General features: G+C 50.0%; 1 protein-coding gene across 13 annotated transcripts in view; it reads right to left on the reverse strand.

Annotated features, from left to right (window-relative positions):
• The window catches only part of LOC114849192 (kelch-like protein 29), a 149,738-nt gene that overhangs the window by 61,025 nt on the left and 65,976 nt on the right, over nt 1-22,737 (reverse strand). For 12 of the 13 annotated variants that reach the window (XR_003784579.3, XM_029140349.3, XM_029140350.3 and 9 more), the window contains 2 exons: nt 13,671-13,818; nt 10,806-11,315 (listed from right to left, as the gene is read on the reverse strand). Coding sequence is in view for 12 of the 13 variants with exons in the window: in XM_029140349.3 (XP_028996182.1) it covers nt 10,806-11,315; nt 13,671-13,818 (658 nt within the window). In the remaining variant the exon portion in view is untranslated. Of the gene's footprint in view, nt 1-10,805; nt 11,316-13,670; nt 13,819-17,965; nt 18,166-22,737 lie in introns of those variants that run through there. The other variant, XM_029140354.3, reaches the window with a different exon arrangement.

The raw sequence follows: 22,737 nt of genomic DNA on the forward strand, positions 1-22,737 counted from the left end.
CCTCATGTGTGCATGCTCTCTGAATCATACAATAATGGGGTAAACATCAGCATGTTTACATCAGCCAGCAGAGAAGCCTCTTTAAAATAAATAGAGCCGTTAACGACACCTTCCTGCTGATGGTACAGTTTTACCGCTGCTCGAATAAAATGTACAATGCAAGAAAGAATCCATACAAAAATCCATAAGAAAAATGTGTATGCGGTCAACAAAGTGTCAGTAAAACCGAATAACTCGAATTAAACAGGTTACATCTGAGATACGATTGTGCAATGATATCTTTGCTATGGCGTCATTTTCTCCGTTTTACTGGAGGTAAATGACAGAAATAAAGACGTTCACGTCTGTCTCCAGGCTTTGTAATCAATGCGGCACAAGCGTGAGCTGCAGCAGACGCACAGCAGGAGTAACGCTACCCAACGAATAACTGGGACATGACTTCTGTTCCAAAATAATTCAAAGCGGGATTGTTGAGTTTATTCCAAGTCGGCGCATTTTAAGCCACGAAAACAAATCACGTCATGACTGTTTCACTTCCGATTAACGTCTTCCAAAAGAACCAGCAGAACCCAAGTAGCAGCCAGAGTTACTGAGAGGTTCACACTGGGCGTCATCACGTCCGGCCACGCACAAGAAACACCAAGCAGACCCCAAAAAAGCCCACAAAGGTGCAGAATGCAGGATTAATTACACGGCTCTAGGTTTATATTCATTCTAAATCTGATTTCAAACCTATTTCTCCACCAACAAGCCACTAATGTAACAATCCTGATCTTTTTAAGAATGATTATAGTATAACTGTACTGTATTACTATGCTACAGTAACTAGGTGACAGACCCACCACACCACTGTATACAAAGCACACACACATAAAGCGTACTCTACGTTCTACCCGCCTTAAAGAGGAAGACACGACAACATGCTTCCAAATGATCGCGTTTTCACGGCATGTGCCGCAGACGTCACAGGGACCCGCGAATCCCTCCGACACGTTTTGCCCCCAGCCTGATGCAAATTTTCCAGGTTCTCGTGGTCACAAATTCATTTGCATCTCACCAGCGTTGCAAAAGGATGGAACAGCCCCAACAGCAAACGTCAGCTGGCAAAACACAGCGAGCGACCAAGACGGACTAATGGAATGTGATGAGCATTGAATTAACTGATAATTAATAACTAATTAGCCAAATTTACTGCGCTGACGATAAGTAGCAGCCCCTCTCTGCTGGTGCCACTGGAAGCAGACGGGGGTGCGCGGGGAGGGTGAAGCCACGCTGACGCCCCCGTGCACGCGCACAACGCTCCACACAACACCATGAACACAAAGAGGTTTGTTCCTATAAATAGTCCGCTGATAATTGAACGCATTCGGAGTAATCAATCACTCCCCGCGCCAGAGCGAGACGTCGCCCCGAAATTGTTTCTGCAGCCAAAAAATGTGGTTACACTTACGAGAGGCGGCAGCCGAACGGTTCCGTAACAACAGCCCCTGATTAGACGAGTTCTGTTCCCCTCGCCATCGGAGCTCTTTGCCAGTTGCTGGTAGAGCTGAAGCGACGCGGCTCCAAAAAAGGACCAGGAATTCTTCCAGTGCTAACAATTGATTCAGATGAATGGCTTGATTACCATGCTGAGTAATCATTTAATAATTAATCCTAATTACAAATGCCTTGCTGTTGACATTCCAACTCCTTTCTCTATTATTTACTTTTTCCATCTGAGAAATTAGTATTATTTTGCGTGTAAAGGAAAATCCAGAAGCTCTGACTTCTACACAGAACCTGCTTTTGGGAACGGAGATAAAATGCTTCATGAATACAGTCCCTGCAACAACATTTCATTGCTGAGGCCCAGCTTAATCCTTGAATTTCTGGTTTGGCTTATTTGACACAGTGCCAAAGAGGCAAGAAGCCAACGCGGGGTTCGGCTTTGTTTCTTTCTGTTTTTTTGCATCCAACATTAAACTGTAGACGTGGACGGCGCCCACTGTATCGCGTGGTACCAAACATCCTGTTGCGCCTTATGGAAGACGCCGCTGTGGAGCTGAGCTCGGGTCGAGCGGCTCATCCCATCCGGCCCAGATGACACTGGCATTGTTCGGGAAAACGCGAGCGGTGACGCATAGAGGAAGACGCACATGCACCTACACAGGCACACAAACACACAACAGCCAAGAGCAGAATAATCTTAATAACAATGTGGCTGGTGTAGATAACATACTGTATGCTTGGAGGGGATTTGATTAGAAGCGAGTGGGTGCGCAACACTTCTCCGTCTTCGTTTTTAATTAAATCGCTATATTGCTATTTCATATAAATTACAGCGAGGGGCAGAGTTCTGCCTCGCCCGTATTAGAAGCCCTGGCGGGAAAAACGAGGCTAATTGAGTGGGACGAATCATCCGGACACAGGTCCTGTGCGTCAGCGTGGACGCAACCTTCGGATCAGCATCAGCGCCAACCGTCCGTGGAGCATCGGCCGAGCCACGAGCGTGTCACGCACGAGCAACAGAGACGCCCGCGATCGTTTTAGACCTGACCTCTAACCGCACCGGGATGAATGCCACATTTCTCTGTGAGGCCCGTCGGGACCCAGTCTGGTTTCTCACCCGAGGTAACAGGAGAAAGCACGTGCACGTGCACGGCGCGCCTTAAAGCTGGCTACTGTGCGACTAAGCAGCGGGGCACACGGGGAGCTGAGCCAGTGATTAGACAGGCATTACCAACAGGCCGGGCCTCTGAGGAGCCGCAGAACATGCTAGCGACCGCACCGCTTTTCATCTCACAGTTGCAAGCTGGCGAAAAACGAGGCGCCGGCGATCAAAGTTCTGATAGGGAGGAATGCGGGTCCTTCTGCTGCCGCTGCTGCCGAGGCTGAAGCGCAGCTGTGCCAGCGCCACCGTTTCAGCCGACATGGCAGCGAGCGCGTAAACACAACATTAAAAGTTCAAAGATCTGGTTGAAGTCGTCTTGAAGAAGTTGCCATGAGGGAAATACAAAATATGGTTGCGCTTTAAATGTTGGAAATACTCTATGGAAATTACCCGCGCGTCCCCTTAAGAATAGCTGTCGAGTCGCATTAAAGTGCAAACACACTTGAAATAAAACAAAGTGCAAACTCCACTTTCTGTACTAATTAAAAGTTTCAAGTTGCTTTGGAGCTCGCTGGTCCAGGCTCAGGTCTGGAAGCGGCCGCCTCAGCTGTGCCAGGCTCGTCTTACGCGTTTACGAGTTTGCTCAGCGCGCGTTCCTCGCGAGCCGCGCGCCAGAGCTGACCCTAAACAGCAGGACAACGCTGACCCCCCCTCCCCCCCTCGCCTCCAACCCTTCGCGCCGAGAAGAACAACAACAAATAAATTCCCGCGTCACCGGCGCGGCTCGAGATAAATGTCACCCCTCTCCCTGAAGAAAATGTGTGTTTACTGGGTAACTTCTTGAAAGTCATAGCAGCCCATCCAGAAAGGTTAGCGGCGGGGTGAGCTCGCGTGTGGGAGTCTTCTCAGCACATTGCACGGGTGAGGTGAGCTCCCAGCCTGCAGTTCCACGGGTGCCAGCACTCCTTCCATGTAATCACTCCTCTTTTTTTCTAGCCTCTCCTTCCTTTCGCTGCCATCTGCTTCGCGCCCCTTATCTCTTCGGGGACACACCGGACTGCCCCACAGATTCTGACTGAGTCCAGCACGCTCCGGCGCGCGGCCACGGCTGACGCGTCCTTGTAAAGCTGTGACCCGAGCGCCGGGCAACGAGAGGCCGGAGCAGAATAAAGATAATAATCTACGCTTTAATGCAGAGCCGCAGCCTCCAGCAGCAAAACATTCTGTCACCTTAATAGGGCTGAAGCACCGTCCGGCGAAGAAAGGAGAGAGTTCATCACCAACTTACAAAGATCACTTGATTGCAACTCAGGCCATTATCATTTGTCTAAGTCACAGAAGAATTATGCATCTTTGCATGCTAATCCTGTCGCCAACACTGTAGAATAATGAGTTGGAGAGGGCAGCCATTCTTGCTAATGTCTGCTTCTGTCATTAGTATTTATTAGATGCCCTGCATGCATTATCAAACCCATTTAAAAGTTTGTGGCGAAAGGAACAAAGTTGGGCCCGGCTCGCCGATAAGTGAACTCCTGGTGAACATTAGCGAGCTAATGCTGCCGCGCTGCTTCCAGATTCTTCGCGGAGATTTCAGATCCCGGGTTCCGTCGCCGTTGCAATTACGCTTTCTCATTAGAGAGGATCATCCGCTATTGACTGACTTCCTGCTAGCATCTGCTGTGTTTACTCTCAGCCTCATTGATAATGCATCACCATTTACTTCGCTCAACGCATCAGTTTGACTTGTGGCAATCCATCCCATCACATTCAGATCACCTCCAACATGAGGTGCTGCAGATTCTGCTCCAACATCTTCCCCGCGACGCCACTTCAACCACAGATCAATTTACTCCCACATAACCGAGGGACGTTTCATGTAGGCAAGGGTCCAGTTGAAGTCCTCTCTCGAATACTCGATGCGCGAGTTGTAGCTGTGAGCCAAGTGCACGCTTCATCACAAATGCAGGCAGCTGCTTTGCATGGGAGCGCGTATGTTCTGAAGTTGTGATGGATCCCAGATGCAGATGACGTGAAGATTTGCCTTCAAAGTGAGCAGTGGCTGAAGAGGATGAAGAGGGAATATTTACCCAGAACATGCACAACAACTGTGCAGCTGAAGAATAAAATAGATGATGTTGATGAGGTCCAACAAAATCATCACTAATCCATTACTTTTCAACAATACTTTGAATCCAGTGATGCTGACTAAGCAGGAGCATATTAATAATAATGCTCTTTATTTAAAAGCTGATTGTTCAGATGTTCAGCTGTTTCAGTTTCATGCTTAAGAAATGTTAATTTATTCTATATTTCCAAGAAAATGTGTCCTTCTAGCACTGATGAAATGTTTTTGAAGAAAGAAGCTGCTGGTTCTGCTAAAGAAAGATCCTTGAACGTTTGTTTCGGATTTAGACGAATGTGTCACTGGTTTATAAGAATAACGGGCGACAAAAGAATCGAGGTACATTCAAAACAAGCTGAAAGACCACCGTCCAGTGTCCAGAGCCTTGGTTTAGAAAAAAATGCTGAGTAAAAAGTTAAATAAATAACAGTAATAAAGCTGAACGAAGGTTCAAAAATCAAACTTACTGTAGATAATTAGTTTTCGTTCTGAACTTTGTGGTCAAAGAAGATTTAAACTAAGTCATGAAGATTTAATAAAGCTGCGGCTCTACAAAGAAAAGTGCAGATGTTTGTGAAGGTAATAAGGCAAAAGAGACAGTTTGATTTGGTGTTTTAAGGCGAGAACAGCCATCTGACTCTGGGTCCAGCTGTCAGAGACAAATGAGCAATCTGGGCTGACTGGGCCTTTGTTTTTCTCTCGAATCCCGTCTTCTCCTAAATTCTCCACTGTCACTTTACTAAACTGAGGCATCACTGGGCCCAGAAATAAATAAATAAATACGCAAACAAGTTATTAGAGAAGTGGCTAACAACTGCAGGACGGGTGAGAGGAGGCGGCGGCGAGTCAGAGAACCACGATACAAAAGAAGAAGAGATGAGGAAAAAACAGGAGGGGAGGGATGAAAGGAAGGTAAAGAGTGCATAGGAAGCAGGTGGATGATAAAATATTGTCGGGGGGGGGGGGGGTTGAGAATGTGAGCGGAGCTGAGTGAAACAGACAGACAATTCCAGTGAAGAGGAGGAGAGTATAGGCTGAAGATGGAGGCGTAGGTGTGATGCCCCCCCCTCCCAGCACGGCCAAGGAGCCGGGGGGGCTGCTCCTCGGCTGCACCGCGTCTGTGATTATGCATGTAGCAGCTGGGCTGTCAGGCTCCGGGTCCTGTGACTGTGCCGCCACTGAGCTTTATCTTGAAATCCCCGTGATTAATGAAGCCGGCGCTTGGTTGTGCGCGGCGGAGGTGGACGAGGAATGATCAATCTTAATGAGCTATCCGCCGTCCTTATATTAACTGTGGGGGGATGTAACGTATGGGGCTCCTCTGCCTTAAAATACGATAACAAGGGGGAGAAAGAAGTAGGATGAGCCGCTTCCCTTCCTCGTCTTATGACACGCGGCCGCTGCTCACCTCCCTCCTCTTTGTGCTTCCTCCCCAGAGTCGTAACTGCACTGGAACCTCAGCCAAAGCTGGTCCAGAGCGGAGCGGCCTCCTGCCTGCTGCTGCTGCTGCTAAAATGAGGCTTTGAGTCAATATCATTAATATGTAGGTCCCACACGGACAACTATCAAGGTTACTCCTAATTTCGTCAATTACAATTACAATTTACCATCATGCCGCATGTATTCATTTAACAGAAGTACCTGCACATACCTGAGTCCGAAGCGATCGGAATACATTAGACCCTCGTTAATAATTTCCCACATCTTGTGAATCCCATCTCAGTTTCTACTGGAACCGTGTGGTGCGATGCAACGAGAGGGGAAAATTAAAAACGAGACTTTAAAATCTGTGTATGTTGTATCCAAGTTAAGCCTGTTTTGGAATCATAATAACCGTGGTTCTGCTTTAGTTAATCCTGATGTGGATAGCTTCAAGATAATCGCCCCGCACCGACACCGCCGCCACTTTCATTAATTTGTCGCTGCCTATTCAGTGTACGCTGATCCGACTCAGCATACTGGAAATTAAAATTAAAAAAAACCCTACAACTCTCACGCCGGCGTCGGTGAAGTCGACATCGCAGCGCGCCGTGGAGTGGGAGAGAGATGCGGAGGGGAGAAGGAAAGGGGAGGGTTTAATTAATGCGTTTGCTGTGATGAATGGTCACAGTGTGGCCATCGCAAACAGGCTGCGTGTGTTTTCAATAGCTGTCGTGCCGGCAGCCGACTCGTGTTGTTGAATCAAAGGGAATATTCATGCGCCGCTAATAAAACTGACTGCTTGCGTTACGGTAATAGCTGCATCCAGTTTAGCCCAGATGTGGTGAGACACATGCAATCTACACAAGATGGCCCCAGCACAGCATCCCAGTCGGTTCCAAGGATGTAACAATGATGTAAAAGATGTAAAAACGGCAACACAGCCTGCCTCTAAACACTCACTGCTGTCCCAGTTTGATCATGTAATTGGACGACTTTGTGCTAATACTTCAGCAGAGCTAATATTCATGTGGACGCTGATGGCGCTCCGACCCAGAGTCAACAAAAACGCATGAATAATTGAGGCCTTACTGGGGCCAGGGTTTGAATAAGGCAGATGGGCTGGACGCGGGGACGCGGGAAGGTGAGCTGCTGCAGGAGAGCGAGGCGAGGCGCTGATCTTAACTCGGCGAGGCAGCTTAATTGCGCTCACTAGCAGCTCGGTGCCCGGATCGCGCCTGATGGGAGCTGACTGGAAGATGAACTTCCCGGTGCCCTTCTCCGCCCCCGCGCACGTGCTCACGCGCCGGAACCGCAGCCGACGCGGGAAAAGAGGCTTTATTTTGAAGGGCCGCGCTCGGCTCGGCCCGAAGCGGCTGTGGCGACAGCGGTGTGGTTCCGCTCCCAGGCCGGGCTGAGCTCGGGAAACGACATCAAAGGCGTTTCAGCGAGCGGCGCAGGTAACAGCGGCGCCCTCAGAAACGGGCGCGGGTGGGAGGAAATGATAACTTCCTTTTGATATTAATGTGTTTTTCAGTCGTGAGCTGCTTTTAAATGGTGCTCAATCACGTCCGTCCCTGCTGAGCTCGGCACTAGCTTCCCCCGGCTGATATTCATCAGGGCAGCCATCGATTTTAATGACTTGGTCAATAGACACACAGCGACTCCACTCTCAGCAGCTCCCTGTCTCTCATGTTTACCCTCTCTCTGCATCCACCTCCTCCACTCCCGCCTCCCACTGTGTCCTGTTCATTCCTTAGCATTGCCCCCCCCCAAATGTCAATCAACCTGCATCCTCGCGTCCCCTCCGTCGACATGATGACGACCCCGATCGCCGCAGATCGAGCCGCAGACGTCGGTGTTTACGCGCGAGAATCCGCTCCCTTATTCAGATCCGGAGAAATAAAGGGGACGTGAGCGAGGAGTGGGCGGCGTGAGGGAATTTAACAATCAGCGAGAGAGCGCGGGGTTTGATTTGTACACTATGACAGGCAGGTATTATGAAAAGCCCTGCTGCGGATGGAGAAACGAGGCAGGCAGATCGCAGCTTGGTGGCTGGCGCGTCTCAGTAGGTGACGAGGTTAAAGCTACCTTCAAGCTGCTCTCTGGGAGTCCTCGCACAGACGCAGGCACACGCCCAGCAACAAACACACAAGCAAATAATATATACTGTAAACAGACAAACAGACGAGTTCCTCGACGGACACGCGCACACAGACTGAGGCGAGCGCACAGTTGCTGATGCGCCCACCGATGCAGAGCGAAGACAAATTGCTCCCTTTGAAGGCGAAGCCAAATCAAACACGGAGTGTGATTCCTGTCACTGTGGTGTTTGGCTTTAAGGCTGCGAGGCTGACGTCTGACAAAACATCCATATAGTCACACCCAAGAGGTTGTGCGCTTGTGCAGCCACACGCACGCACGCACGCACGCACGCACGCACGCACGGGGTCCTGTTGTGCAGATGGATTAAGGAGAAGAGCTCCGTCAGCTTCTCCAAGATCCAGGCCTTTGCCTTCAAACAGCGCAGCGCTTACTAGCATTGTGTCAGGAGGCTCCAACTTTTTGGGTTTAATGCAGCAACACAATCGCTTGAGTCAGGACTTTGGAACGGGACGCGGCCGTTTGTTGAACAATCTGAGGCAGGCAGCCATTCACGTCACGAGGAGAAGCCGCGTCCTCCGCAGCGCAGGGTCCTAGTTGGAGTAAATGAACCGGGGGCGCGCCGCCCGCTGGATCCCTTTCAGGATGATAATTCATCAAGTATTCATCGGCGTGGCAGCGCGCTGGTTCAGGCACCTCATTTATTCCCTTTTTTGGCTTTAACCCCAGAAAACCTGACAAGGTGTACGAATGAACCGGTGTCCACTCCGTGTGTGTGTGTGTAACACTTCATTTGCTGCCTAGTTTTATAGCAGATGTGTGTGTGTGTGTGTGTGTGTGTGTGTGTGTGTGTGTGTGTGTGTGTGTGTGTGTGTGTGTGTGTGTGTGTGTGTTGCCTTCTCTCCTTTCCACTGACTGCATCTATTTTTTTTAATATCTTTTGCCAACAGCAGGTCTGAGCTCGCTAACAGACGTGGCGAGGGCTCAGCGACCATATTGTACCAGCTGCAGGACAGTAGCTGCCCCTCGCCACACTGACACCAAGGAACTTTACAACAATATGCCGAGGACCTCTGGGGAGTGTGGGGGTGGAGGGGAAGAAGGGGAAGTAGTAGAAGACACTGCACAAAAACAGGCTCTGAGTTCCACCCGCTGACCTTGTGACATCACCCCAGCGATGTTTCTACTTTTATCCATTCAGCGCCCAACAATAGATGAAAAAAGTGCTAATATAGCGAAGGAGATGTGAGATTCAAGTGCCTCTCTTTTCCGTGTGACCTTCAGGGACCTTCACGGAGCACGTGTGATGTCTAGAAAGCGACGCAGGGATGTTTTCCCTCTCCGCCTTTGAAAGGCGGCAGATGACAAACTGGCAGCGCCCAAACTGAATACGTTAACTTCAGCGGAACATGAATGGGCCGCTGCATTCCAAACCGGCCCTCAGCGCCGTCCGTGCCCGTGAAGCCGATCCTCACGGATCCCCGCGTCGTCTCCGGCCGGTGCTCCGGCCTCTTCGGAGAAGGTCAATAAATTTTGACACATACGCGGTTAATGGATCGCGACAGCTTATTCAACACGGCAGAAGCTAAAAGGAGCTCATTCGATAGAGTCTGGACCGAGCCGACAAGCCCGTCTAATTATCCATTTCCAATTCTACCTGCAGTCTCATTTCAATGTATCACAGGCAGCTCCCAAAATAATTGCTTTTTTGCAATCTACAAGTTCATTTGCTCACATTTTATTGATCAAAATGAGTCAGGAAAAAGAAAACAATCTAAACCTAAATTAAAAGCTTCATTAAATGTGAAAATTGGTCGGGGAATTGCGAACATCTGTTTCTAGTGCCCTGCATCATAAACCCCAAGGTTAAACCAAACAGCCATTTATGGCTGGCGGGCTCGGGCTCGCGCCGCAGCCGCGAAGCGCCTTCACAAACACGGCACAAGTCAACAAGGCTTCAAACGATTTGGAGAGAGATTGGAGGGCAGGGACGGGGGAGCGCTCCTCGCCTCGTGTGCAGCAGGCCTTGGGAATAGAGCGACTATGAAAAGATAAACCTGACACGTTTTTAACCAATTTCAGAGCACAACGGTGCAGATGCTCCTGTTGTGCAGCAAGTTGAGGTGTTTTTTTTTTAAACCAGAGGCTCCACCATGGGCGGCGTGACGGCCCCGTCTCCGCTCTCCGCGACCTCGGAGCAGCTTTGAAGCGCGTCGGCTCCTGTTGCACGTGGTGCTTTCGCGCGCCCGCGTTTGAATGTTTGCCGCCGTGTCTGTGTCTGCTGGCATCCACCCCGGCCTGCTTTACAGAGCGAGGGCAGAGGCCTGCCAGCTTCCTGCTGCCGCGGCCTCGCATGAGGGCAGGTCACACGGAATAGGAAGCTAAGAGAACATTGATTTAATACTTAACACCTCGGTGGACCGGACTCGCGCCTGAGTCTGGGATGCCAAACGCACACAGCTGCTTTGATTTACCTTTTGAAAGCTAGTAGGGACAGGTTCAACATCTACTAGAAAGTCATTCTGTGAAATCTCCCTGTGCAGAGTGCATCAGCGCCGGCTGTCTGCTTACCTTTTGGGTGTCCGGGGTCACTGAACTCGTACTTTCCCATTCCTACTGTGCGCAGCATCTGCAGCCCTTGGGGCCCGTCCTGGAGGTCTGGGGGCGTGGCCTGGGCCTGCGCCGCGGCCGCCTGTCCGTTGGTCAGAGGCAGGGCGGGGGGCTGCATGAGTCCGGGGTGAGCGGTCAAGTGGCCGTTGCCCATCACGCTGTGGGGGCTCGGATGAACCACCTGGTTGGTCTGGGCGGCGAGCGCCGGCTGAGCCGAGGGGTACGGGGGCTGGCTGGGGATGCTCAGCACCATGGAGGGCGGCTGCTGGGTGGACTGCGGCGTCAGCTGGAAGTGGGTGGTCATGAGCGGGTGCTGGGGGGGCACCGGCGTCTGGATGGAGGGGCTCACGCCGATGATGGGCGACTGCGCCGTCACGCTGTGGTTGAAGGAGGGGGGCTGGGGGAGCGCGTAGGTGTGGGGCAGGAGGCTGGGCTGGCTCACCGCTGCAACGGGGGCGGCCCAGGTCGGACCTGAAAGAGAGGGATTCATCAATCACGCGTGGTGATAGTGGGAATTGAACACACAAACAGAACTAATTTTAGACAAAAACACAGCTTGAGAGCAGCTTCAGCCTATTAGACTCCGCACCTCAGCTGACACCTCGCTGTGCTGCTTCAGACCAATTTCGCTTGCGACTCGAGATTTAATATCAAACACAAACTATCTGAAAGGATGCGATATCAGCACCATAATAAGATTAAGAGATTTACTTTGCAGCAGGACGAACAAAAGCTTCTCAGAACGTGGAAGTAAACATGCTGGATGCATGTGGCCGCCTGTGCTCTTATTTGTGTAGGAGTCTGTGTTTACACTCTGAGCCAATCATTTCTCCAGCCCGAGGCGTTGGATGCCGAGGGTGTGCAGCCATATTGGATCTGAATGCTGCCCCCCCCTCTCCCGCTGTGGTCCAGGTCCCTAAAAATAGCCCAGCATTCTGCCAAAAGGCCAAAGGCTAAAGCAGCGCATGTGAAGACGCTGCAGGAGAAAAGACCTGCACGTTATTCCCAACGCTAGTCCTGCTGATGCAATCGTGATTTACAAGTCAACAGTCAACAACAACACTGATTTTCATTTCCTGTCTTATGGCTCATCTTAATAAAGGCTTCCAATAAAATGGGTTCGTTTCATAATCCGCAGTTAATAAACTGCCAGTGTCTTAATGCAATGATGGATTAGATTAAAATGTGGTTACGACACAAACATATGAACTTGCTCCCGCCTGCAATGTTTAACAAAAAAGAAGCATCTACATTCCATTATTTAAATGTATTCAGTGGTTCTGATTGCCGCCTTGTATCTCAATTAAGAGTCTCATTAAGGGCTATGCTCCCTTTTAGTAATGCCACTTTTTTTTCCATTTGCCTAAATCTAAATCTCGACTTCAAAACAAACTATTTTTGTACAAAAAAAAAAAAACTTAAGTTAAATCAAAACTTCTTTTTCAAAGGCAAACTTTCTTTAACTGACACAACACTGAAGTTCCTGTTGAAAGAAGCCGTTGATTAATTCTAGCACAGTTGGCAGAGAACTTTCTGGCAACACAGTTCAGTGAAGTGTGGAGAGGAGCTGGCTCCGCTGCAAACGCCAGTCACAGTTTGGAATAGCGCACACGCGCAAATCAATATGCAACGGCGCTGCCGGGATTGGGGCGTCATATGCGACAGCGCGCCGGGTCGCTGACATCTCACTCTCCACGCGGCGGCTTGGTGGAGCCTCCTTCACCCGCGCACAATGATAAGACCTGCATAACTTTGTGGGCAATCCGGGGCCGGCCCTTAGTGCACAGCAGGGGGCCGTGGCCACGCAGCGGGGGGCTGCATCACCGCCAGAGGCAAGAACCGAGCTCCGCACTGTCTCATCACCGCATCCTTTAGCCATGAGAGGATAATGAATGGCTTCTCCTGCAGAACCATTCCTTTTGGGTAAGTGATCAAAGTGTTCAATAATTAATCCCCCGAACAACAAATATATGAAACATATTCAAATCCTAATGAGGAGCCAAGGTAAACACGCAGCAGCGGGCAAACAAGCGTTTCTGCGCGTTCAGCGTGATGCTTTACTGCCGTTGAGCAGCAGCTGTCTGCAATCTGGATCTGTCGAGCCGGAATTTCCACCGGAGCAAGTTCCGTGCCAGCATTACTCTTAAATGAGACACATTTGCGATGAGCAGGAGGCAGAGGCCAGCGGAGCAGTGGAAGGAAATTAACTGCTCTAGGGCAGAGCCATTCTGGGTGAGTTCATTACAATAAAAGTAAAAAAACTTCAACGCCGGCTTAACTCATTAATGGCGGGGCGGGTGCTGCACTGCAGAGCCGTACACGTTTTTTTAACGTGGCATGAATAGAATAAGGTCGACATCTAAATTAGACCTGGTGGAGATCATTTGGAGGACTTTTAGACTTTTGTTATATACTGTAAGTTTAATTTAGACCAAATCAGCTTAACATTAACAAGGACAATAAAACGGGAGCAGTGAAGGTTGTGACAGTTTGAATCAATTACAGTATGTCTATGTTGAAACCTCCTTATATCGCGCTGACATCTCCGTAATTATGCAGAATTAATCTGGTTTATGTAAAGACGATGAGTGCGTGTGTACATTATGCATGACTCCGTATGTAAAGTGTGCATGTTGCCGAGTCAAGCATGGATGATATTCAGGCCAAGGCGGCTGAGAGGTCTCATTAGAATCAGCCAACCAGAGGCGTCTGGGGTGCAGCACCTAAATATGTGGTCCGTGTGCACGCATACATCATCCGTGCACCTGTAGCCGCATCATCAGGTGCGTGCGTGCGTGCATGCAAATAGAGCGTGTGATTAATTACCGCTGGGCTCGCTGTCTCGGTGCTGCTTGGCGGGGGGCTCGTCCGTGTCCCACGGCGTGAGCTGGTTGATGGGCGTCTGTCCCCATCGCACCCCCGGGGCCAGCAGCAGGCCTTGGGTCTGGCTGTCTCCGGGCGACAGGCCAGAGACCTGACCAGACGGAGACAGAAAGGTGGCGTGAGACGTGAGGAGGGGCAGGAAGTCATCCAAAGCAGCCGCTGGAGGCCGGTTGATCTCTGAACGCTACACACAGCGGCACATAAACCCTGAAATCAACATTTGACCCGTCCTTTAAGGTTCCAGTGAGCTCCGACGATGGAGCCGAGCTCAAAACATACTGTAGGTACGTGAAATAACAAATATAAGGAAATGAACAAAAGCTGTCATGTTTGTTCATTGCTTAGAGTCTTTGAAGGAACACTGCTTTTATACGCTAATAACAAATAACTTCCTCGTGTGGCGTGAGCTCCATTCAAATTCAGATCCTTCCCCCTGAGATTCTGTATATCTTAATTTTGCCACAAATTAAACACTGTGTTCAGCCAAGTGAGATAATGGAATTCTGAAGTATGACAAATACGAGTAAATAGAAAGGAATCCTTTTGCACAGATGAAAAGTAAAAATGGGATTTCTAGGAAGAAAATGAGAAGCTGTGTGACAGTGTGTGTGTGTGTCCCATGCAACTTTATCAGACCAAACTAAAGTTCTCTAAGCCTTTCTTTGCAACCACATCTCTAATATTTCACTCAGGTAGGGGAGTATGAAACGCTATCAGGCAAGTCCAGGCTGATGAAAACACAGGGTCAATCACTCCTGGACCCGTGAGCAATATTCGCCGGGTGCTATCTGCAGTTTGGACGCTTGGTCTAACAACCAGACGGGGAGAGGGCAAAGCCCAGTCTGATTCCCCCGCTCAGCCTCCCGAGTTAATAGAAAAGACCTGGTCACCAGGCCCCTCCTGTGTCCTCCCGGCTGATCCCTTCATCCCCCCTCCATCCCTCAATTCCATTATCCTCTCTGACCCGGCGTCCACTACATCAGGCACGCCCTCATGCATCGCAGCGGCGGCGGGTCTGAGCTGACCGCACAACAAAACGCCACGCCAACAATTGGGTTTGGCAGTGAATTACTGCGCCGCTTTGCATATGGGATCAATCCCGCTGCTGGGAAACTTCCCTCCCTTCATTAAGATGGATTTATCACAGCTTTACAGCCTTTAACGCTCTAAGACGCTGCATGCTAGTGATAGGGCACAACATCTGTTCTGTAATAAACAACTTCACAAGTTCTAGCAGCGCCGCCCGCTTGATAAACGCACACTGGAAGTTACCTAAGAATTTTATAAGTGCTGGGGGGGAAGAAAGTAAAAATAAAAGCAGACACAAAAAAACACACAACTAAAGAAAATATCTCAAGGCAAAGGAGACATGAGTGATGAAGTAGCAGAATGAAGCCTGGGTGAGAGGGGAGACGGGCTGTCAGGTCTTTTTGTCCAGCTCAACCTGTCGACTTCAGACAAGAGAAAACTGAAACGGTTTACTCAGAATGCCCTAAGCGCTCAATTCCACCCGAGAGCCCTGGAGACCGAGGGAGAGGAGGCTGCGGCCGTTCTCAAGGTAAGGAGTCCGTTTCTAGAGCCCACTTTGGTTTTAATGAGTGCGTTTCCTCCTCCTCCACCGTATTCCTCTCCAGCCATGCTTTACCTTCCCCTCCATACAGGCAACTCCTCATTAACTCGCAGCTCGGTTTTAGTCCCGCACCTGCCTCGTAACGCGCTCTCATTAATACTCCCACCCGTTTGGCCGAAACAAAGGACGCAGCAACGCGTCCGCCGCTGAAAGGCGCTCCATCTGTCACAGGTCTAGCAGAGGGAGAGGAAGAAGCGGGTCTGAGCCCACGGCATCGCGTTGACAGCGCCTCGGCTGCCGGAGCCGGGCTCAGGAACAATCCGGGCTTGAAAATGAATACGACTAGATAGGAAACACACACACGCGCACACACTGTAGAATCCAGGCGATATCAGACAGGATATTTATTAAGATGGCAGACTTGCAGCAGTCAGACAGGAAGGTACTGTAGGTTCTGGGACATCGCCTGCCATTTTCTCTCCATTTTATTTGCTCGCCCCCCCATCGTTTCCAGTCCTCTCCTCCCTCGCCGCCCATTATCACCGGGCAGCAGATGGTTTCCTCTGACTCGACAAAAATCCATGCTGGAGAAAAGCAGGGGAGCCAGATAAATAATTTTCGAGGCGCGCCAAGCCGTTCTATATTTGGCGTCAAGCTGGCTGAGGAGTTTTTTTTTTTCCTGCGACGCACGCAGCATCCCCACATATGGACCACATACTGTATGCACACAGGCACAACCAGGATGTACTGACATTGGCGCTCACGGTCACCCAGACACGCGAGGCTGCATATGCAACGCTTTCCTGCAGAATGGGTGTTTATTAGCCTCAAATCTTTTTGGGCTGTTTCTTTTTCCAGGTGCGCACACAGCAAATCCGGAAGGACCCGTCCTTCTCGTCAAACCCCCTGAACGCTGCAGACATGTCAGCATCGATGTACCGAAGAGAGGGAGATGAAAACCAAGGTGCATCGGGTCTGAACACGCTGTCCTTCTCTGCTCTGGCAGCGGAGAGAGATGCTGATCCGATTCTGGCGGCCGGAGATTTTTTTTTTTTTTTTTTTGCCCACACGTGGCACGAGCGGACAGCTGTCATTATACACACTTCAGCAGCATCACAGGGAGAGCAGCGTAATTGTGCCTAGCAGGAGTGTTTGCCACTGACCACCATCTGCTGTGAGTACATATAGGAGGGGCCTCGCAGTGATCCAGGGCTCTGGGCTATGATTGCTTTGAGTCAGTCACCACATCCGCGAGCAAATAAACAGGAAGCGTTTGCTCATGGCTTTGTGTTTGCCTTTGCATTTGGTTTGAGCCAGCCCTTGTCTGCGCGAGTTATTGCACCGGTTCAATCCTACAATAACACACACACACGGAACGCCAGGCTTCCACCGAAAAACTGCCATCGTCGACGTCCCGCACAGGATCGGAGAGTTTGCACTAGACCCGGACCTGAACACGTGGCCTCGGTTTCCCCAGAGAAATTACTTTATTACTTGAAACTGCAAAGAGAGAGATGAGAGCATGTCTATAACACCCAGGTCCCATCGGAGTAAACAACGTTATAGCACAGGGCTGAACGCATTAACTAACTGCTATGAGATTTAATAACAGGTCTGGGGAAAAGGAGAGGTTGTAGCAAAAGAAGGAGGGAGAAGGGGGGGGAAAACAGAGGGTTAAAGGAGGGCAGGGCCCGAAATGAAGAACAGCACACCCACACAAAGCAGGTCAGCGCCGATAGAACAGTGAGAAGCTAATCTGGTGAAATGTCATTAGCACAACTGCCAGACACAATGAGTGTCGGTGTGCAGGGCGCAGGCCGGCGCCACGGCGCTTGATTATGTTCTACCTCTTAAAGGTTCAGTGTTCCGCTTGTGGCAAAGCTGCGTGCACAGGAAAATAACATCCTGCAGGCGAGGAGCCGGCTCTCTGCTGCGGAACCACTCGGCCGGCGTCACAATCAGACGGCCCGCGGATGCAAAGTTGTCTCCCTGATAGCTTTATCGCGTAATCCATTCTGAACGAATGGACCGGGAAGGGTTGTGTTTTTTTAAGGGGGGGGGGGGGGCTGGTCACCATTGTGTTGTCATTGAAATGCACGCCGGAGAAACACACCTTCACAATCAGCTGGCTATCTCTGGGGGACGCGCGTACACAAATTTAATCATAATCAAAATTTCAATAACAGCGGCTGCTATATTGTGCGCACCCATGAAATAATATCACATTGTAATTCCCTCCATGAACAAATCAAAAAAAAAAAAAAAGAAAAAGAAAACAGTATGTGCAGGAAAGGAAATGAAATTCAACTGACAGAATGGCTTTTTCTTCCCTTTGGCCAGGCTTGGACAGATACAGTGAATTTGGCTGAAATGTGGAGGGGGATGGAAATAATGGCTTTCCTCAGAGACAGAAACAGAAAGCATGGCAGCGGCGGAAGCAGTGAGAGATTGAGAGGCAGAGGAAGACAAGCCTATCCATCATGTAGCCTTGTATCATTTCCTTTGACAGATCATTGCCAGCTTTTCTAAAATGAAAAGGAATTCTTTAAAAATTGCGCTTTTCCCTCCTGTCGCCGCGTCCAAACGCTCCAAGCAACTGTGGTCTGACCACAAGAGTTAAGCGAACAAAAGCACACAACTTATTTTCCGTCGGACGTTATTCACTTACTGTATAAAGGTATCTCCTTTCCATGACAACGCGCTGACACCTAAATGTGGAGTGGATTTGTTCGGGGCTCCCGTCATAGCGGTGCTGAATGCTGGAGCCGATCCACCCGGAGACTGTGTCCAATCTATTCGACTGGAACATAGCGGAGCACCTCGCCAGCGCACAAAGACGCTAGCGCGCCATTTTTGGCAGCCATCTTAAAACGCAGCGCCGTCCGCGGAGAAGGCGCGTAGCACGTATGAAGCAGCGTGTCGAGGGGAGACGAATGAATCCAGGTAATATTTATTTCTACGACAAATAATGGGAGAGAATTTGAACTGAAACGGAGGCGAAGTTAGAAAATGACAAAATACACAAAAATACAACCTTGAATTTCTGGACTCATACATTAAATGAAACCTTCGGAGAGTTTAATACAAGTAAAGCCTTTACAGTATCTCACATTCACGCTGTTGCAGATTCGTAAATTTCCTTACGGATATTACAAATTACTCTTACAAATTACAGCGTGTTCTGTCCGTAATTTCTATCTGCATCAGTGTAATTTCACTTCATACTAGACAAATGTCAGGCATTACTTGAAATTCCACCAACATTTGATCTGAATGATCGCTAACAATCGTTAGCGCCTTCCGGGCGCCGCAGATAAACAATGAGAACAGGTTATGCGCTGCCGATGCGCCGCAGAAGGGGATACAGACACCAGCATTGTAATTTCAAGCCTTGAGCCAAACGAGTGAAGGGGAACGGACTTCACTTCACTTCCACTAAGATTCCAGCTAAAAAACTCAGACAGCTTGGAAAGCTCCTGGCTCGGCGCACACGTTCGGCGGGGGAAGAAGAAGAAGGAGGAAAAAAAAGCGAAGCGTGATCGCAGGGGCGAGGCCGACAGGCTTCAGTGGAAAAGCGGGTTTGAAACCCCACGCGTAACATCCCGCGAGTGCCGGCACCGCTCCCCCGCCCTCCAAACCCAACCTCAACCCCCACCCTCTCGCGTTTCCCCCCCTCCGATCGCGGCCGAGGGGCTGCGAAGGCGCCCGATCAGCGGGAATGAGCGACGGCGACGGGCGCTTAGCCATGTGATGTGGGGACGCTTCCTCATGTCGTGGTCACCCCTCCCCGAGGAGCGTGTCACACAGCATGGGATAGCAAGAGACACGGGTCTCCATCAGGCTGTGACCCTGCCTGATGTGTGGTGAGTGTTCGGGGAGCGGCATATCCGAGGCCTGTCACAGCAGCTGTGCAGCTCGTCTATGGCTGAATGACTGCTACGAGCGGCCGCAAGAGTGTGTGCGCGTGTGTGTGTGAGAGCCTGGAACGCGCGCCGCCGTTTAGCCCCAGACGACAAATCCAGTTTATATCGATAATGCCGTATAAGCAGACGCGGCGTGTGCTTTGCCAGCGGCGAGGTCTTAAAATGCAGATGTCCAAAAAAAAAAAACGGGTGGAGAGCAGCGAGTGCAGACACGAACGGAGTCAGAGCGAGAACAAAAGAATGCCATTACACACGCCTACTGTACTGTACGGCCTTCTGCCGTACGGGACCCCAACACTGTTCCATTAACGCTGCAGAATGTGCAGCACGCCTTGCATTATCACCACGCTATTGTAGCGGCTAAATTGTTTCGAATCAACACTTGCTTCTTTCATCAAGGACGAGCGGACGGCTCCGTTCAGTACACGAATAGAAATAGTTGCCTCCTGTTCGGCGGCGGTAGCGGCTGCACAGTATAGACTCTGAACACGTGTCCGCTTCTCACTTCTGGGTGTAATTGCTGGCGTAAGGAGGGATGTTGACACAATGGGTGGAGTTGAGCCCACACGTCCGCCGGCCACAGCTACTGTAGCAGCTGATCTCTAATCTCTTTGAGCAGCGTGCGACTCTGCTTTTAAACAAGAGAGCCGAGTCCATGTAGGCCATAGAGCTGTGATGCATAAACAGATTACAGCGTGGATGTGACAGAGTGGACAGGCTGGAGGATGGATGCTGCCATCCCACAGAGGCCTCCTATTGACTTTTGCTGGACACGGAGTTCTGGCAGACAAAGAAGCAGCCTTCGGTCCACGGGGACCGCGGCGGCGGAGCAGGCCCGGACGCGCGCTCTGAAATGGCTTATTTCAAACCAGATGGCAATGAAATAGGCCCGGCTCAGTTCTTAAACTATGACGGCGGATTTTTAGGCAGTTGAAATTGACCACTTTATTGGGTCACAAGATCTCTGATCGGAGCGTGTGAGTAATGAAAATGAAAACGGGGGTAAAAGCCGATACGAATGCTGCAAGACAACGAAAGTACAACACGGAAATTCATCAGTTCTCCTCGGATGAAGTCAGGACATGGAAATGAATATGCCACATGGGCCACAGGGGGACTCTCACCTTTCGCTGAGGGCTCTATAAATAGCAGCATTAGGTGCAGTAGGCTACGGCCGAATGCATGACGACGCGCTTAAATCCTAACTCCTCGTGACCACGCAGAGATTTAATTACCTGAGAGCTCGCGCTCCAGTATCTGCTGTCTGTGCACATTCTCCACACGCGCGAGGTCAAAAGGTCAAGGTCACGCACTGTGTGCATCCTTCAACGTTTGAGGCTCCACTTGGGGTTTTTCGGGACACAGCCAAAAGCCTGGCTTTATCCCAGAAGATGAAGTGGTCAGCGCAGCCCCGTGCTCCCGCAGGCACAGGGGGAGTCCGCACGGCGCCGCTTGGGGTAATATATACAGCCAAGGGGCCTGCTGGGACCATTAGACACCCTGCACTCCTGAAGGAGCTGAGAAATAGCCATGCAGTACACTGTGGCAGGTGGATAAACAGTCCTCCCCTTGAATCGCGGGAGGATCTTTTAAGCGAATGGGCCTTTCTGTCCGTCTCGAGCTGCCTTTCAAGCGCCCGTGAATGAGCCTCACTTGATTTGCTCTAATGTTGTCGCTTTTTCAAATGCTAATTCCAGCCTATACAGATGGCAAAAGTAATTTCAAGGTCCATATCCTGTGTCGAAAGTTAGAACTGAAGAGCAAAATGAGGATGTTTTTTTGAAGATGGCTTGATGTCTCCATGCGTGTTTTGTTGTTTTTTTTTTTTTTAGCAGAATGAACTTAAGATTGGAATAAAAATAAAATCACCACTGCTTCGACAGTCAACACGTCTCTTCTCTCCATATAATAATTTCCTGCATAATTAATACTCATTATTGAGCTTTCTCAGTCTACTTAGTGCATCGACTGTGTTGAAGGGAACTCTACTGCAGGTCCGTAGCAGCAGATCAGCGCATCAGTAGACTTGTCTAGGAGCTCACCAGGCCGGCTGGCACGCCTCTGTTCTTCCTTTTACCTTCACACTTGTGAAAATCACAGTTTACTCTCCGTTTTATCAGCCGCAGCGCCAGTGAAATGGGCAGACACACAAAGGATTGTTTGGACGCTGGAGCGGGGACATACAGTACACACGTCTAATTTGTGTGAAAGCTAGGACTTCAAAAACAAACCCGAAAAGAAAAAATGTTGAAATGATTTTAGGGCCAATATTTATTCCCTTTGGCATTTATAAAGTGATTGCATGTTTTTATTGAGTTTACTTATTTGTTAAGTGATAATGTGAGACACGAGTGTTTCTTCTTTACAGACCCAGAGACAGACAACATTTATATTCATGAGTTAGATGATTAATCACTTGCATGGATGAGTCACGCTACTAAAAACTGCTCCTGCAGCCCAAAATAAAACTAGCGTAGAGAAGTGGGGCTTTGTACCTGAGGCGTCGTCCTCCCTCACAGCGAGAAGACGAATCACACATGCACTGGGACAAAGTGCTACCCCTGGATCCTGCATTTAGCCCAGGCCGCATTGTCCACAACCGGCAAACTTGAACATCCGCAGATATGAATTTTGCAGCTCGTCTCTCAGTAAAGTTCGGAGAAGCTTTTTTCAAAGCGACCTGACCGGGATCGCGCCCGGCGTCTCCCGCTGCAGCTGAAAGAGGTAATGATGCCACTAGAGGCGGCCTTTAAAGACACCTCTGTTGCCGGTGGTAGTGTCTTTGCGTTGCACCGATTCATGGTTCCTTACACAACCCTGCACACGGGTTCCCTGTGCACTCCTTGACAGGAGCTTGTAATCTGAAATAGTCTGCAGGGTTGAGCTGTTAAGTCGCTTGTAGGAATGGGATACAGTTATAGTGGGAACGGGAGGATGATGCGGAATAAGAGGGAACATCTTCTGTCCGAAGCTTATTGAGCTGTCAGGTTTCAGTCCTTATCAGAGGGCATTGATTTCTTGCCACATATTTGACTGTATGTGCTTTTACGTGCGCCTTTGACGAGAGTGCTCCGCACAATGGGCGGTTATGACCGCATCAAGAGGCCCATCCACATATCGATCTGTGTCGACGCCGAGCGTGGCCCTTTATTTAAAGCGATCCATAACAAAGCGGCCGAGCGCCGCTTTCACACTCTGATCTTTATTGGGGGCCGTCGTGGCGCGGCGCTGAGCGAGCCACAGCCGAGTCGCGGCGGGCGGCGCCGGGACGGCCGACGCCGCGGACGCCTCCGCGTGTGCAGATTTAACATTTCGCTCCTGCCCTATGTTCTCCGAGCGGTGATGCGCCGACTTAAAATTATATTTTGGCATTAGCATTTCACTGACCTTTCCAGCACTCGATTCAACTGTCTGAGGTGATGCTGCTGAGAAGCAATGAGCCAAAGGTGCAGGAGAGGCTTAAAACAAATGAAGTTAAATGCACGGAATCGCTCTTTTGGTGCATTTTATAAAGTCA

This window comes from Betta splendens, chromosome 24 (assembly GCF_900634795.4).
Source record: "Betta splendens chromosome 24, fBetSpl5.4, whole genome shotgun sequence".
NCBI classification, from domain to species: domain Eukaryota; kingdom Metazoa; phylum Chordata; class Actinopteri; order Anabantiformes; family Osphronemidae; genus Betta; species Betta splendens.